Source organism: Gopherus evgoodei, chromosome 13 (assembly GCF_007399415.2).
Source record: "Gopherus evgoodei ecotype Sinaloan lineage chromosome 13, rGopEvg1_v1.p, whole genome shotgun sequence".
In the NCBI taxonomy this organism is placed as follows: Eukaryota; Metazoa; Chordata; order Testudines; family Testudinidae; genus Gopherus; species Gopherus evgoodei.
Window position 1 is genome coordinate 17,944,742 of NC_044334.1, and position 13,225 is coordinate 17,957,966.

Here is a 13,225-nt window from a genome sequence, read left to right on the forward strand (position 1 = left end):
TCTGAATGTGCCTTATCTCTGCTACCAGGAAAAAGAGTTACATCACCTCACCACTCTGTTATGAAAACTGATGAAAAGAAATCAGTTAGCTTCTCTAGAATGTTTCTTTCTTAGTTGATCTTCTTTCTCCAGGAGACCTATCAAATTCTCATGCAAACTTCCAGCATCACACACAAATAATTTCTTATTTGTTTCTATACCTTTAGCTATTTGCTATTAAAATTCCATCTTTACTCTCCCAAGTTCCTTCTTGCTTTTTGCCTGCTGTAGCTTATACTCCTTTTAATTGACTTCTTCAGAAAATGGAAAGCCTAATGGATATCTGGCTTTAACTTCCTGAACCTTTCTATTTAGTCATACTGATTTACTTATTGCTTCCTGATTCCCTTTCTTGTTTAGAGGTTTACATGCCTTCTGACACGATTACTGTTTCCTTAAAATAGTATCTATGCCGAACCTAAGGATTTCAACTTCTTCACATTTGATTTTAGGGACTTTTGCCTAGCTTCCTCCTTTTAAAGTCCACTTTATGAAGTTAAACATAACCATACTATATTTCATAACCATACTATATTTCATCCCTCAATGAAAGCCAATCAGTTTCTGCAGAAATTAAGCTTCTATTTAAAAAAAAATGAAATTAAGTTTCTAACCATTATGGTTGTGAAGACAACCTTCCAAATGTAAAATGCAGCGCTGACTTCCTCAGTCTGGAGAAAGATTGCTCCAGTGCCTCTGCCGCTTTTCTTAGATCAGCCAAATAGCAGCAAAGTGATATCAAGACACTGGTCAGTTTCGTAACAGTGATTCCATACCCTTGGAAAAGCTGCGTGCAGAATCAAGGGCAGGCACTGGATTTACTTGCAGGATGACCATATGCTCAAAAAGGGTTAGAGAAGTAGAGCTCTTCATCTCTTGCACAATCCCCATCATCCTTTCTATCTAACTTCAGCTAGCAGGTAAAGTTCTTCAGCTGATATGTCTACTAAACTTTTCAAGCCCAACTATAACATCTCCTTGGGGAAGCGCACACATTTTGGGGCTTCCAAAAGAAAAAGGGACAAAATTTCTATATTCTATTTCAGGGGTAGGCAACCTATGGCATGCATGCTGAAGCCAGCACGTGAACTGATTTTCAGTGGTGGTACTCACACTGCCCGGGTCCTGGCCACCCATTTTAAGTTAATTTTAAATGAAGCTTCTTAAACATTTTTAAAACATTACTTACTTTACACACAACAATAGTTTAGTTATATATTCTAGACTTATAGAAGTCTAAAAACCTTCTAAAAACATTAACATGTGTTACTGGCATGCGAAACCTTAAATTAGAGTGAATAAATGAAGACTCGGCACACCACTTCTGAAAGGTTGCCAACCCCTGTTCTATTTTATTTAGGTCTCATACCTGAACTGTGCTATTTAAAATCCAAGAAAGTCTTACTATAGCAATTTTTAAAATTAATTAGATAAATGTAAAAAGAGTGTGTGTAATTATGCGTAAAAATATTCACAGCAATTCAGTACCAAATGACATTAAATCACAGGTATACATGTTCTGTGAATAATGAAAAAGTTCCATTCAGTAATTTAATTTACAAGAGTATTTGGGCTTTCCCCTTACCCCATCATCATTATCGCAGAGTAAGAGGCCAGATATCAGTGAGTGCAGCCTAAGAATGAGTCTGCCATATTCACACTGACAAGAAAGAAAACTGTATTACTGAATTAGCTGTGAAATAACTGCCACTAGTCTTCCACCTGCAAAAATCAAGAATGTCTACACTATTTAAAATGTATCTCTCAGCATTCATCTTTGGCAGCATTCATCTATTTCCTTTTACTATGTATTTCACTGTTTCAAAGCAGTCACATATGCAGATACATTCAAAATACAATATTTAAGAAATGTTTTACTGTGTCATGTGGTACATTAAATTCCAGAGAAGATTGGGCATACTGATTTGCAGTACTCAATCTACTTCATAGTGCTTAATTCAGGATACTACATCAGTATCTGCCATTAAGGGAGCTATTTGCCCTCCAACTAAGCAGGAACAAGGTACTGCAATGACAGCCGCTTATTTAGAGAAAACTGGGAGATGAACTAATTACATATTATACACTGCAAATCTAATTGCAAGTTGCCAGTACTTAAAATACACCGACAAAAAAAAAAAAAAAAAAAAAGATGAATTACTTTACCATGCAACAGAGATTCTAACTCAATTCTATTTACTTTACCAGCAACAAAGTATTTTTCAATATTTTCCAAAAACAAAATAAGTAGACTGAATTTAACAACTTCCAGAAAAAGCATTATTTGTATATGATTTAGGTACTGAACAACTGAGTTTAGAAACTTGAATAAGTTTTTTATTTGTTTCCAAATAAACAAGATGATAATCTTAAGCTATAATGGAAAATTCTAAAACTTGACCATCTGAAATCTGCTAAAAGAAAGTTCTATTAATGTCCTGTTACAAACTACACCTACACACAAATAATTTTGTCTACCATTGAAGTGCAGCAAGCTCTAAGGAGGAACCAGCAACTATTCTATGACACTGCCTCTGGATCAGTATGAACAGCATAGTAGAGCACTACAATCACCTACTGCACAAAACTATCCATGCTCTTATTCTTTAGGAGCCTCCTCTCTCTGCATCAGCCTCACAGGCCACCATTATTAACCAGCAACTTAAGAGGGGAGGGACTGGAATGTTGTAGACAGATGTACAAACATGGAATATGAATCACTGAAACAGAACATTCTTATGCCAGAGCCGCAAGGAACAAGATCTTGACAAGAGAAACTATTCCATGTGATTAGTCTGATTAACTCCAATTGTCTTCACCAGGTCCAAGTTGAAAGTATCTCACAGCAAGGGGCTTTGAATATATCTCAGAAACAAGAACAATTTGTTTAAGGACAGTCTCTCCACAGCTGGGAAGCAATGTCAAAGGAAAGGGAAACAAAAACAAACCACTTTCCATCCCGTACTATCATCCAATTTTGAAATTGTGGAGGCACTAAAGTGCACCCAGACATTTGAGTTAGAGATATAGCCTGTTAGGCCAGAGAAAGCCAGTGAAGAATGTTTGAATTTATTATGGCCCCCCTAGGGGAGATAAAGTTTCCAGTGAATAAACATGCTTTCATCTGGCATGTACTCAAAGAACTATTCTTTGATATTAGTGTTCTTGCCAATTATCACCAAAGATCTGACCTATTCTTTCTGGAAGTGGTCACTGAGAAAGTGATGGCAGACCAAATCCAACAGATCTTAAATCTTCCAAGCTTTTGGATCCTAGACAGGCTTTAGATCTGGCCACAGCACAGAAAAAGCATCAGTTTCAGTGGCAAACAATAGGCTTCTTTATACATACTACTAGATCTTTCAGCTGCTTTTTATTGATGGGATTTTCAAGAGGGCCTAAATGATGCAGAACACAAGCCACGCTGACTTACAATGAGACTTACCTACCTATGTCACTTAGACACTTCTAAAAAATTATACCCGATATTTAGGCTTGGAAGGTTAGATTTTTATTGGTAAATGTTGATTTCACCACACAAAAACAAACTGATGAAAAAAATATTTCTATCGATGACGGAAATTTACAGGATTGGCGAAGAAAGAAAAATGCTGCGTGAGAACTTTAAGAGTTTGAATTAAGGATACTTAGTTTGTATATTTTGACATGTGACATTAACAATGTGTGTTTTAATGGTTATAAAGCTTTAATTTTTGGAATCTCGGTGTCTACCATAATTTCCTACAACTGTAAAAATTTGAATTGATATAAACAAACTGATATCAACCACTGAAATTACAGAAAACAAAAACAACCAATCCCACAAATTCTGCCAAGCCTACCTTTATTGTTGAACATGAGATTCACTGATGACCATGAGACTGGGGGGGGTGGGGCACACACAGGGTAGGAGACAAAGGACAGAATAGCTTTAAAAATTGTTGCATTCATTCCTTACAAAAAAATCCCAGCGAATGCTGAGCGGAAAACTGGCCTGCCTGCCTGAAGACTGTAAGTTATGATGTACCCCAAGAATCAGTCTTGAAACCTCCTTTCTTCAATGCTTCTATATAACTAAGGATTGAGAGATGTAAGAGGATCAATATGCTGATGGCTCAACTCTATATCTTCTTTTCACCTCAACCACACTAAGTGGTTCCCTTGCTCTTTGGATGTCAGAGATAGAAACCTGGATGAAAGACAGTTGGCTTATACTCACTTTGGATAATAGAAGTGAAGCTGAGCAGAAGAGGAAGCATTTTGAGAACCTGAGGTCCATGTCTATTCTCTTAAATATGGCCCTACTTACTACTGAGAGTAGTTGTATCTTAGAGAGAGATTCCTGGCTGCTACTAGACTGTAAACGATATGCAGTGACTAACACACACTAAAATATCAGCCAAAACCCCCAAAAGCATACTCTATTGTCAGATGTTGTATTCACACATTCTTTCACACCCATTATCTTTAGGCCAGAATACTGCAATGAACCCAGAGATAATCTTGACTATTACTCAGAAGCTTCCGCTAACAGAGTACATTACCATCTACAGTAACACCTACAAACCTTAACCTTTCCTATATCTAGCCACAATAACTTTGACTTCCTCACTTTAAGATCTGGAGGCAGACAGAAAGCCCTTGACCCTGGGATTCAGTACAGTAAAAAATACACCTGAGCCCGAACTTGACCTCATTTAGAAGAAGGTGATAGATACACACATCTAATTTTTCCACCAGGTGTAGTTTCTGGACTCTCCCATTTGACCTACTAGCTAGGTTTTCCCGCAAACACCAAGCTTACTGTAGATTATAAGGGAATGCAAGGTAGCATGCCTTACATAGTCTTTAGGGATTTTTTTTTTTAATTTAAAACTCAAGCTGTGCCCAGAACTATAACAGTATTTCAGAAATAGCAAATACTAATACCCAAACTACACAACTGCTAGGTTTTAACAAAGCTGTCTACAACAGCTGTCTACAATGTCAGGTTCTGTCTTTGCAATACAACCTGCACCAACAAACATCTTCCAGTTTTAGTTATACCAACACCACCAATATCCATTAAGTACATATGTTAAAGTTGCTGTATGACTTGATAAGCAAAAAGACAAAATGCTTGCAAACTAGACCATGGAATGTAAAAAAAGGTCAAGTATATACTGAGAGTTACCTATCAATATTGTAAAGTTATTAACAAAAAAAACTTGCACCGAAATTGATTTTTAAAATAACCAGAAAATAAATATCCCAGAAGAACTGCAGAAACCAAAAAGCATTTGATTCAACAGCTTTGGCTTGCTGTTACCTTGGAGGAAAAAAAAAGGACAGTATGTCTTTGCTTAAGAAAAGGCAGGAATTGGGAGCAAGGGTGTCTGGGCCACATCTTGCAAAGTGCTCTTTGTTGGCTAGCCCACAAGGCAGCTCACCGATATAAAAAGAACTACACAAGGCCCACTTGGCCAAAGGTAATTAGTGCATTGCCAGCGATAAGAGGAAGACAGAGGTAATAATGGTACAGGACAACAAATAGAAGGGCCACAATGGAACGGTAAAAATGGAATTCACAGTAAAAGTCTCAATTTCTCATTCAAAATATGCTACAGAAGAACAGGGTGTGTGAAATATAACCAAGTTCTGTATCCATTATATGTTACCTAGGTTTTGTTTGACTATCAGTTACTCTCTTTGAGGTGGGGGTAGAAGGATGGAATCTAGTCTATTTAGATGATAGCCTCTTTGGAAGAGGGTATACTTTTCACTTTGTATTTATACAGCACTGAGAGCAATGAAACACCAGTACTGATTGGGGCCTCTAGTCACTCCCATAAAACAAATAATAAACTTCCATTCTTGACAAATAAAACTATAAAATACTACTACTCACTGGTGGCTTTCATATAAATTCTAAGTTGAAATTGCCTGGGACTGTAACAGCCATCTACTACATTTCAGGTATAGTTCAAATTTGAGTTGATATGAGTAAAAAATGTTTTATTCTCTAACAAAAACCTTGTTTCTCCATTTTCTTTAACTGCGTAGCTTTGAAGGAACAATGCTGCTATAAATAGCACTATAACCATTTACTAGCACAATCTTTTTAGATGTTAGTTATTTTAAATACCCTCCATTCAAATATGTTTGCTATAAAGACACCTTTCAATGCCAATATTCAATAACAAATATTTTCTAATTAAAGACAGCAACATCCAACTTTAATGCTGACCAGCAAGATGTAGTGAGAAAGAATTTTATGAAAATAATGAATTCTAGTTCCAACAAAGCAGCTGAAGAATCCGAGATCGCGCACCAGTATACAAGTGTCATTATGTGCTAAACTGGTAAGATGCTATTTTCCAATTGACATTAAAATTATACTCCTACTCAAATAAGTAGGAGGTATGAATTCTTTCTATACAAGCTTCACTTCCTCACCTTGAAAAAAGGCACAATGGTCTATAGCAGCAGAGTAGCCTGTGGCCCTCATGGGCCAGTGTATTAAGAAAATGTATATCTGATTATGAAACTAGAACATATTTCCTGACCTGCACTCCTGACTTCTAAACTCAAGAGTCTGAGCTGTTCTCTTACTATGGACAGGTGGAAGGGGGTGCTACTTTCCACCACCTCTCCTGCAGCATTAGGGGGCAGCGCTGATGTGGATAAAGATAGCTATTGTCCCTTCCCTGCTACACCTACCTTAGCCGCTCCCCTGAGAGAGGAAAGTAGTTCTGGTTGCAACTTTGCCTGCTTCCCTCACTGGCTGTGGGAACTCCAGGGACAACAGAATTTGTTCTCATATTTCTAGAATGGCACATACTTGTAAATGTTATACTCTACTGCTCTTGAAATGGTCTGTAAGAACAAAAGTACCCATTTCAATTTTCTTGTTTTGTTTTTTTGCTGTTTCATATCTAAAAAGGTCCAAAATCAAAGATAATATTGCAAATGAATATGGTGTGCAAATTACCAAAGTGCAACAATTAACTAAAATTCTATATAATAAAATTCTCAGGACTGTAACTCTCAAACAACCTTGAGTAAAGTAGCCACACATACTCATGATTATTACAATTAGTTCAATTAACATACATGCAAGTGTTTTATGTCCATTTTTTCTTCTTGTTGCCATACATGCTCTTAATCTTAAACAAAAAAACCCAGTTAATAGTCCTTTTAAATTTCAATAAAGGCACACTGTCAACATAAGTCACATTTCTGTCTGACTCTTTACCTACGTTTACTGTAAATTAAAGTTTTACTGAAAATCTTTTCTAGTTTATATAAATGATTGTCAAATGTACGATGTTTCACTGTTACCCACATAGGCCCTAATCCTGCAAGCACCTAGACACTCTGGTGAAGACAGATCATTGAAATGTATCTTTTTTTAATTTTTGAATATAAACTACACATTATCCACTTTGTCAATGGGAACTGACAAGATAATCATTTAATTGAATATTTAAAGCTTTTTATTTTTGGAAAGGAATGTTTAGTGGCGATGCATGTAGGGTTGGGTGTTTTGTTTTTTGGAAGCCCTCTATAGCCCATCAAAATTTACCCCAGCATCTGTGTGCATGAAGTATTGCTACAACCACAAATATTTTATGTTACTTAAAATGTAAATGTTTGTAATTGAGAATAAAAAATATTTAAAAGAATGATCAAATCCCATCTCTGTTGGTTCCAATAGCTTGGGAACAGCATATTGTGATTGCAACTGCTATGTACACCTTTACCCTGATATAACGTGACCCGATATAACACGAGTTCGGATACAATACGGTAAAGCAGTGCTCCAGGGGGGTGGGGCTGCGCACTCCGGCAGATCAAAGCAAGTTCAATATAGCACGGGGTTTCACCTATAACACGGTAAGATTTTTAGGCTCCCGAGGACAGCATTATATTGGAGTAGAGGTGTATATCTTTGAGTTGCTGATACCATATAGTCTAAGTACCATATAAACTGTTGGAACAACTGTTAAATTGAATGTTTAAAACATAACTATTCTAGTTGAGAAGTAATTATCATCAATAATCTCAGTTTAGAACAAATGTTTCCTATTAATCTCACTAGAATTGACCCACTGGGAAATTTTATGTGAAGAATTGGCATACATTTCATTTAAAACATCCATCCTCTTTCTTGAAGAAGTTGATTCATAAAGGGATTTAAGATTAGAGAGATTATGGAGAGACCACTTTCTACGATTTACATTAGAAGTATTTTCTCTAAGAAGAAAATGGATTGATACTAGTATATTTTTCCTTTTATGACGGTGTGAAGCTTTAAGTCAATTTAGGCTCTGTCTACACTAGCACTTCTGTCTCCCACCTGATATAGCCACCGCCATTCATTGTGGGTGGTTTAATTATGTTGGCAGGAGAGCTCTCTCCCACCGGCACAGAGTGGCTACATGGAAGACCTTACAGCAGCGCAGATGTGCCGCTGTAAGATCCGTAATGTAGACATAGCCTTAGACATAAGACAGTGTCTGTAGACAGATGATGTCCATCCTGTTGAGCTAGAGGGTCAAACTAATCTCAAAACAGTCAAGGGGCCACCATCAATAGTTTAGGGTATTACTTCTGCCCTGTGTGCTACGTAGGTGGCACAAAGGGAACAGAAAACTCCTGCAAGTTTTCCTGCTGAGTATTCCCTCAGCATGGAGGAATACGCAGAGGAAGGAGAGCAAATCCCATGGAGCCACAGTGGGGGAGCGGTGGGAGTGTTTCCAGTTATCTCCAAATAGTTTATACAGTCAGCCCCTTAGGGACCACAGCCACCAGGTATGAGTGAGGCAGCCCCTAGTCTCCTTTAACCTGTGCCAGGATCAGGGCAGAGAATCAGGGAGCTGTAACTGGTGAGTAGTTTTCAGCTTTCTTCCCCTCTTGACTTCCCTGGTTGACTGTTGGGGAAGAGAACCATCCTTTGGTAAACATTTCCCCTATGCTCAGGATGAGCCAGTCAAGCTCTGGTCCTGTTCTCTGATAGCACGATCTGAACATGAATCAAACAGGCAAAAGGACAAAATCTAGCCCTTGGAGACAATAGAGACAGAATGTGTTATGTTGGCAAAAATATAACCTTTGAAAATTACAGAGTTTAAATTTATGGACATAAGGTTAAGACATAGGTACCTCTAAAATTACCCCTCAAATCAATATATTATTTATCCTCCTTTACTCTCTAAAAATATTTTATTTGACATATAGCTCTAATAACTCTGTTTTTACTCAAAATCCTGACCTGGCTATGGATGATTGAGTTTAAAGGAAAGCATTTAACTATTATCTCAAGAGTTTTTCAGACTAAAGGAAGTTTGAATGTGAGGTTTCAGAGTAGCAGCCATGTTAGTCTGTATCCGCAAAAAGAAAAGGAGTACTTGTGGCACCTTACAGACTAAAATTTATTTCAGCATGAGCTTTCGTGAGCTACAGCTCACTTCTTCGGATGCACAGAATGGAACACACAGACAGGAGATATTTATACTTAGAGAGAACATGAAAAGGTGGAAGCATGCATCTTTTCATGTTCTCTGTATGTATAAATCTCTCATTTCTGTGTGTTCCATTCTATGCATCCGAAGAAGTGAGCTGTAGCTCACGAAAGCTCATGCTGAAATAAATGTATTAGTCTGTAAGGTGCCACAAGTACTCCTGCTTTTTTTGAATGTGAGAACATTGAGCAGTGAATGTGAGCAGATTACTTGACCAGTATTTTTTTCTCTTTCCTTAACTATTGTTTCAGATTTGTATTGATTAAGGCTTTGCTTCTGAACATAGTCAACTCTCTGCTTGACCCAGCTGTGAAGTCATACTCTTCTGTTTACAATATCACTATCTTGTCATGAAAGGTTAAAATGACTGCTGCTTCAATTTAACTTTGCTACAGGATCAAATAAAAGACTAACGTGGGCCATGAGAGTGTGCTGGTTTAATTGAACTCAGTTTGGATAATTTACAAATATAATAAGAGAGGTTATGAAAAACACACCAGGTAGCTTTCACAACACTCCAGTCCTTTACATTTCTGCATTATGAAGCCATGACACTATATACTGATAAATATGGTCTCTCAAATGTTATATATTAACTCAGTCAAGAGTCGCAAGACTTTAGTACCATAGCTTTATAATTTTTTCAATGAGCTAAAATTAGTAAATCTACTTCTGAAGCTTGCAAAATCTACTTCTAAAGCTTGCAAAAAAAAATCTGACATCTTCACCCCACGCCAATGAAAATGCCTCCACACTGTAAGAACTGTCTTGCTTTGCTTGGAAAGCTGTGTATGCAAAGCATGAAACATCAAGTGTCAATCTGCATAATGAATATACTTCTAGTTGCTTGTAAGTAATCTTATGTAATCATAGTAGTTTGTGTCCTACATGCTAACAAACATTAGTTGCTATGACATCTCACTAGGACACATGCAATCCAACACTTTCCTTATCAAATATGCAATACAAATTTATAAATGTTTCTTTCATGTCCTTTTACACTTGAGACTGTATTGAACAACAGCAATTAAGAAATTAATATCTGATATAGTGAATGCTTTAACTTCTTAACTTCATAGGGGGAATACAGCAGCTCAACAAACCATAATGCATTTGGCTCAGTAGGGTTTAACATTTTTATTTTAGTTCAAAAACACCTGTCATTAATACAGACATTGTTTGAGGTAAATGGAAAACTTAAGATTTTATCTCAAGCCACTAACCAGAGATCAAGTTGAAGGGGAAAAAATAGTGATATGCTCCCTAGTCCTGCTTATAAACCACACACCTTCATTCACCTGTGAAGCCAAAATAGGATGTTATTACCAGTAGACTGTGTACCCTTGGTAACATTTCTTGCAGCCTTTGATCAGTAGTGAAATAGATAAGTTTGAAGTTAAATTAAAGGTCACCATTCCCACTTAAATAGAGCAGTATAAGCCTCAAATAGTACTTCTAAGAGGTGATCTTCAACCTCAGACAGATGTCAATGTGTTGGTTTTGAGAGTTATCACCACAACTAAAAGGGCTAATGTCACAATCCAGTAAAAGCACTTAAGCATATGAACTCCTTGGTGAATCCAGGCCTAAATTAAAGCTTAAATTCTGAAGTACAAAGTGACTGCCTCTCATAGAGCCATCAAAAAATCAGCATAATTCAACCCCTGAATTAAAGGATATAGCTGTAAAAAAAAAATTGAATATAACTAAAAGTGATAAACCAAATGTATTTCAAAACATAGCTTGTCTTTTAAAAATGAAATGTCATAGAAAGACAAAGTGTATTCTGAAGGAAAATCAGCATATGGTTTGGAGGAAAGTTATCCTGTTTCATTTACAGATTTGAAATCAATTCAGGAGGTAAATTTCTTTAATCCATTTTACAGATGGAAAGACAGACACAAATAGGATGAATGATTTAAGCAAGGTCACAGAGCAAGGCAGAGATACTCTTGTATCGTAGCCCCTGGACCATGCTGCCACCCACAGATAAACACCTTGAGTTGCTCAAATACATCTGTGCATTTCCCATCATTCTTATAGCCTGATTAAGACAGACAATGTCAAATAGTTGAGTGCACACATTCACTTGCATACATGTTTGCGTTTTAATGTGTTTCACTGGAAGTCTCTGTGACACAAAACAGTTTCAACTGTAACAAAGAAAAATTTCACCAATATATGAGGTTTACTAGGTTAGACAAAGTGACTTGCCATTATTGGAGGGGTGGCAAATCACAACCAAAGAAGAGAGAATTGGGGGTAATAATTCCTGCATACAGAGTCTCTTTTTCTGTTTATCCAGTGTGTTCTTTGGGCATACAAGGTGAGCCCTAGTGTTTATAATCAGTCACAGTCATGATTTTGGTTACCTTTTCCATTCTGAACACACATCACACACCGCTAAGAATGAGAAAATAAAAAAGGTGAAACCAACCCAAGAGCCAATAAACGGAAAAGAATAATGAAACCTTGACTCAGGACTGGAGAAGGAAGGGGCAGCGACCGGGGCTAGGAGGCAGAGAGGAGGGCAGCGGGGCAGGGGAAGCAATCGGGGGCAAGAGGCGGGGCAGGGGCAGCAATCAGCGCTAAGAGGCAGCAGCAGGCAGGGCAGGGGAGCAGGAGGCGGAGATGCTTAAGCCCCGGCCCCTGCGGGAGGGCCAAAAGGCTGGGGCCGCGGGCTGTTCGCTAGCCCCCGGGAGAGGCTGCGGCCAGGCTCGGCCGGCGGGCAGGCGGGGTAGGGCGCTGCCCCGGCTCGGCTCGGCTCAGTACTCACCAGACCATGCCGTAGGCCCCCTCCCCGATGTAGGAGAGGTTGATGTAGCGGGGCCCCACATCGAACACCTGGCCCCGCACCATCTCCGGACCCCCGGCGTTGGCCGAGCCGCCCGCAGCCCCGGCCCCCGATACCGCCGCCATGTTCTCCGTGCCGGGAACCGCTATGGAAAGGGCGATGTGGTCGCCTCGGGTGCCCGCGCGGCCGCTGCGCTCAGACGGACCCGCTGCCGCCCGCTCCCAGGCCCGCTCGCCGCTGCTGTGAGGAGACAGAGGCTGAGGGGGGCGCGCGCGCATAAACGGGAGGGGGAGGAGGGCGCGCGCACACAGCAGGAGGAGGAGCGAGGAAACCAGGCGCGAGAAGGACAGGAGGGGCGGGGCTAAGGGGACTGCGGTAACTTCAGAGCCGCAGCAGCAAAGAGGGGCGGGGCCGGACGGGTCACGTGGCCGGTGTGCGGGCTTCGCGTGGAAAGCACTGCTGCAGAGCACCATTAGGAGTCAGGTGACAGGACAGCCTGCCAATGGGTTGGTGCCTGCGCTGCTGTGGGGCGCCAGCTTCAGCGCGTCTTCTCAGTGCCCCTGGGCTGCGTCTCCAGCGGGGGGCGCCCCAGCACACTGGGGCCTTGAATTCTTCTGAGGCAAATTGGGGTCCATTGTCAGAGAGTACAGTGTCCGGGATGGTGCATCGCACATGGGGCCTTCAATTGGCCACTCCTTGACATGCTTCTTGTATCAAGCAGGGATAGGGCACTGACTTCCCCACAATTTGAATAGTAATCCACTGTACTTGCATACTGCTTTTCCTTGAAGGTACATAAATCTGCTCCGGCCTTGTCCCATAGTTGGGTGGGGAGCTCATGCAGTAACTGAATTTCTTTCTGCAGGTGGTTATTGCATAACCGCCACAT

The 13,225-nt window shown here is 39.6% G+C and overlaps 1 protein-coding gene across 1 annotated transcript in view; it reads right to left on the reverse strand.

Moving 5' to 3' along the window:
• Window positions 1-12,630, reverse strand: part of MAPK1 (mitogen-activated protein kinase 1) — a 48,974-nt gene extending 36,344 nt beyond the window's left edge. The window contains exon 1 of the mRNA XM_030582626.1: window positions 12,319-12,630. Coding sequence (XP_030438486.1) covers window positions 12,319-12,614 — 296 coding nt within the window. The 5' untranslated portion in view covers window positions 12,615-12,630. The remainder of the gene's footprint in view (window positions 1-12,318) is intronic.
• Window positions 12,631-13,225: the final 595 nt, after the last annotated feature.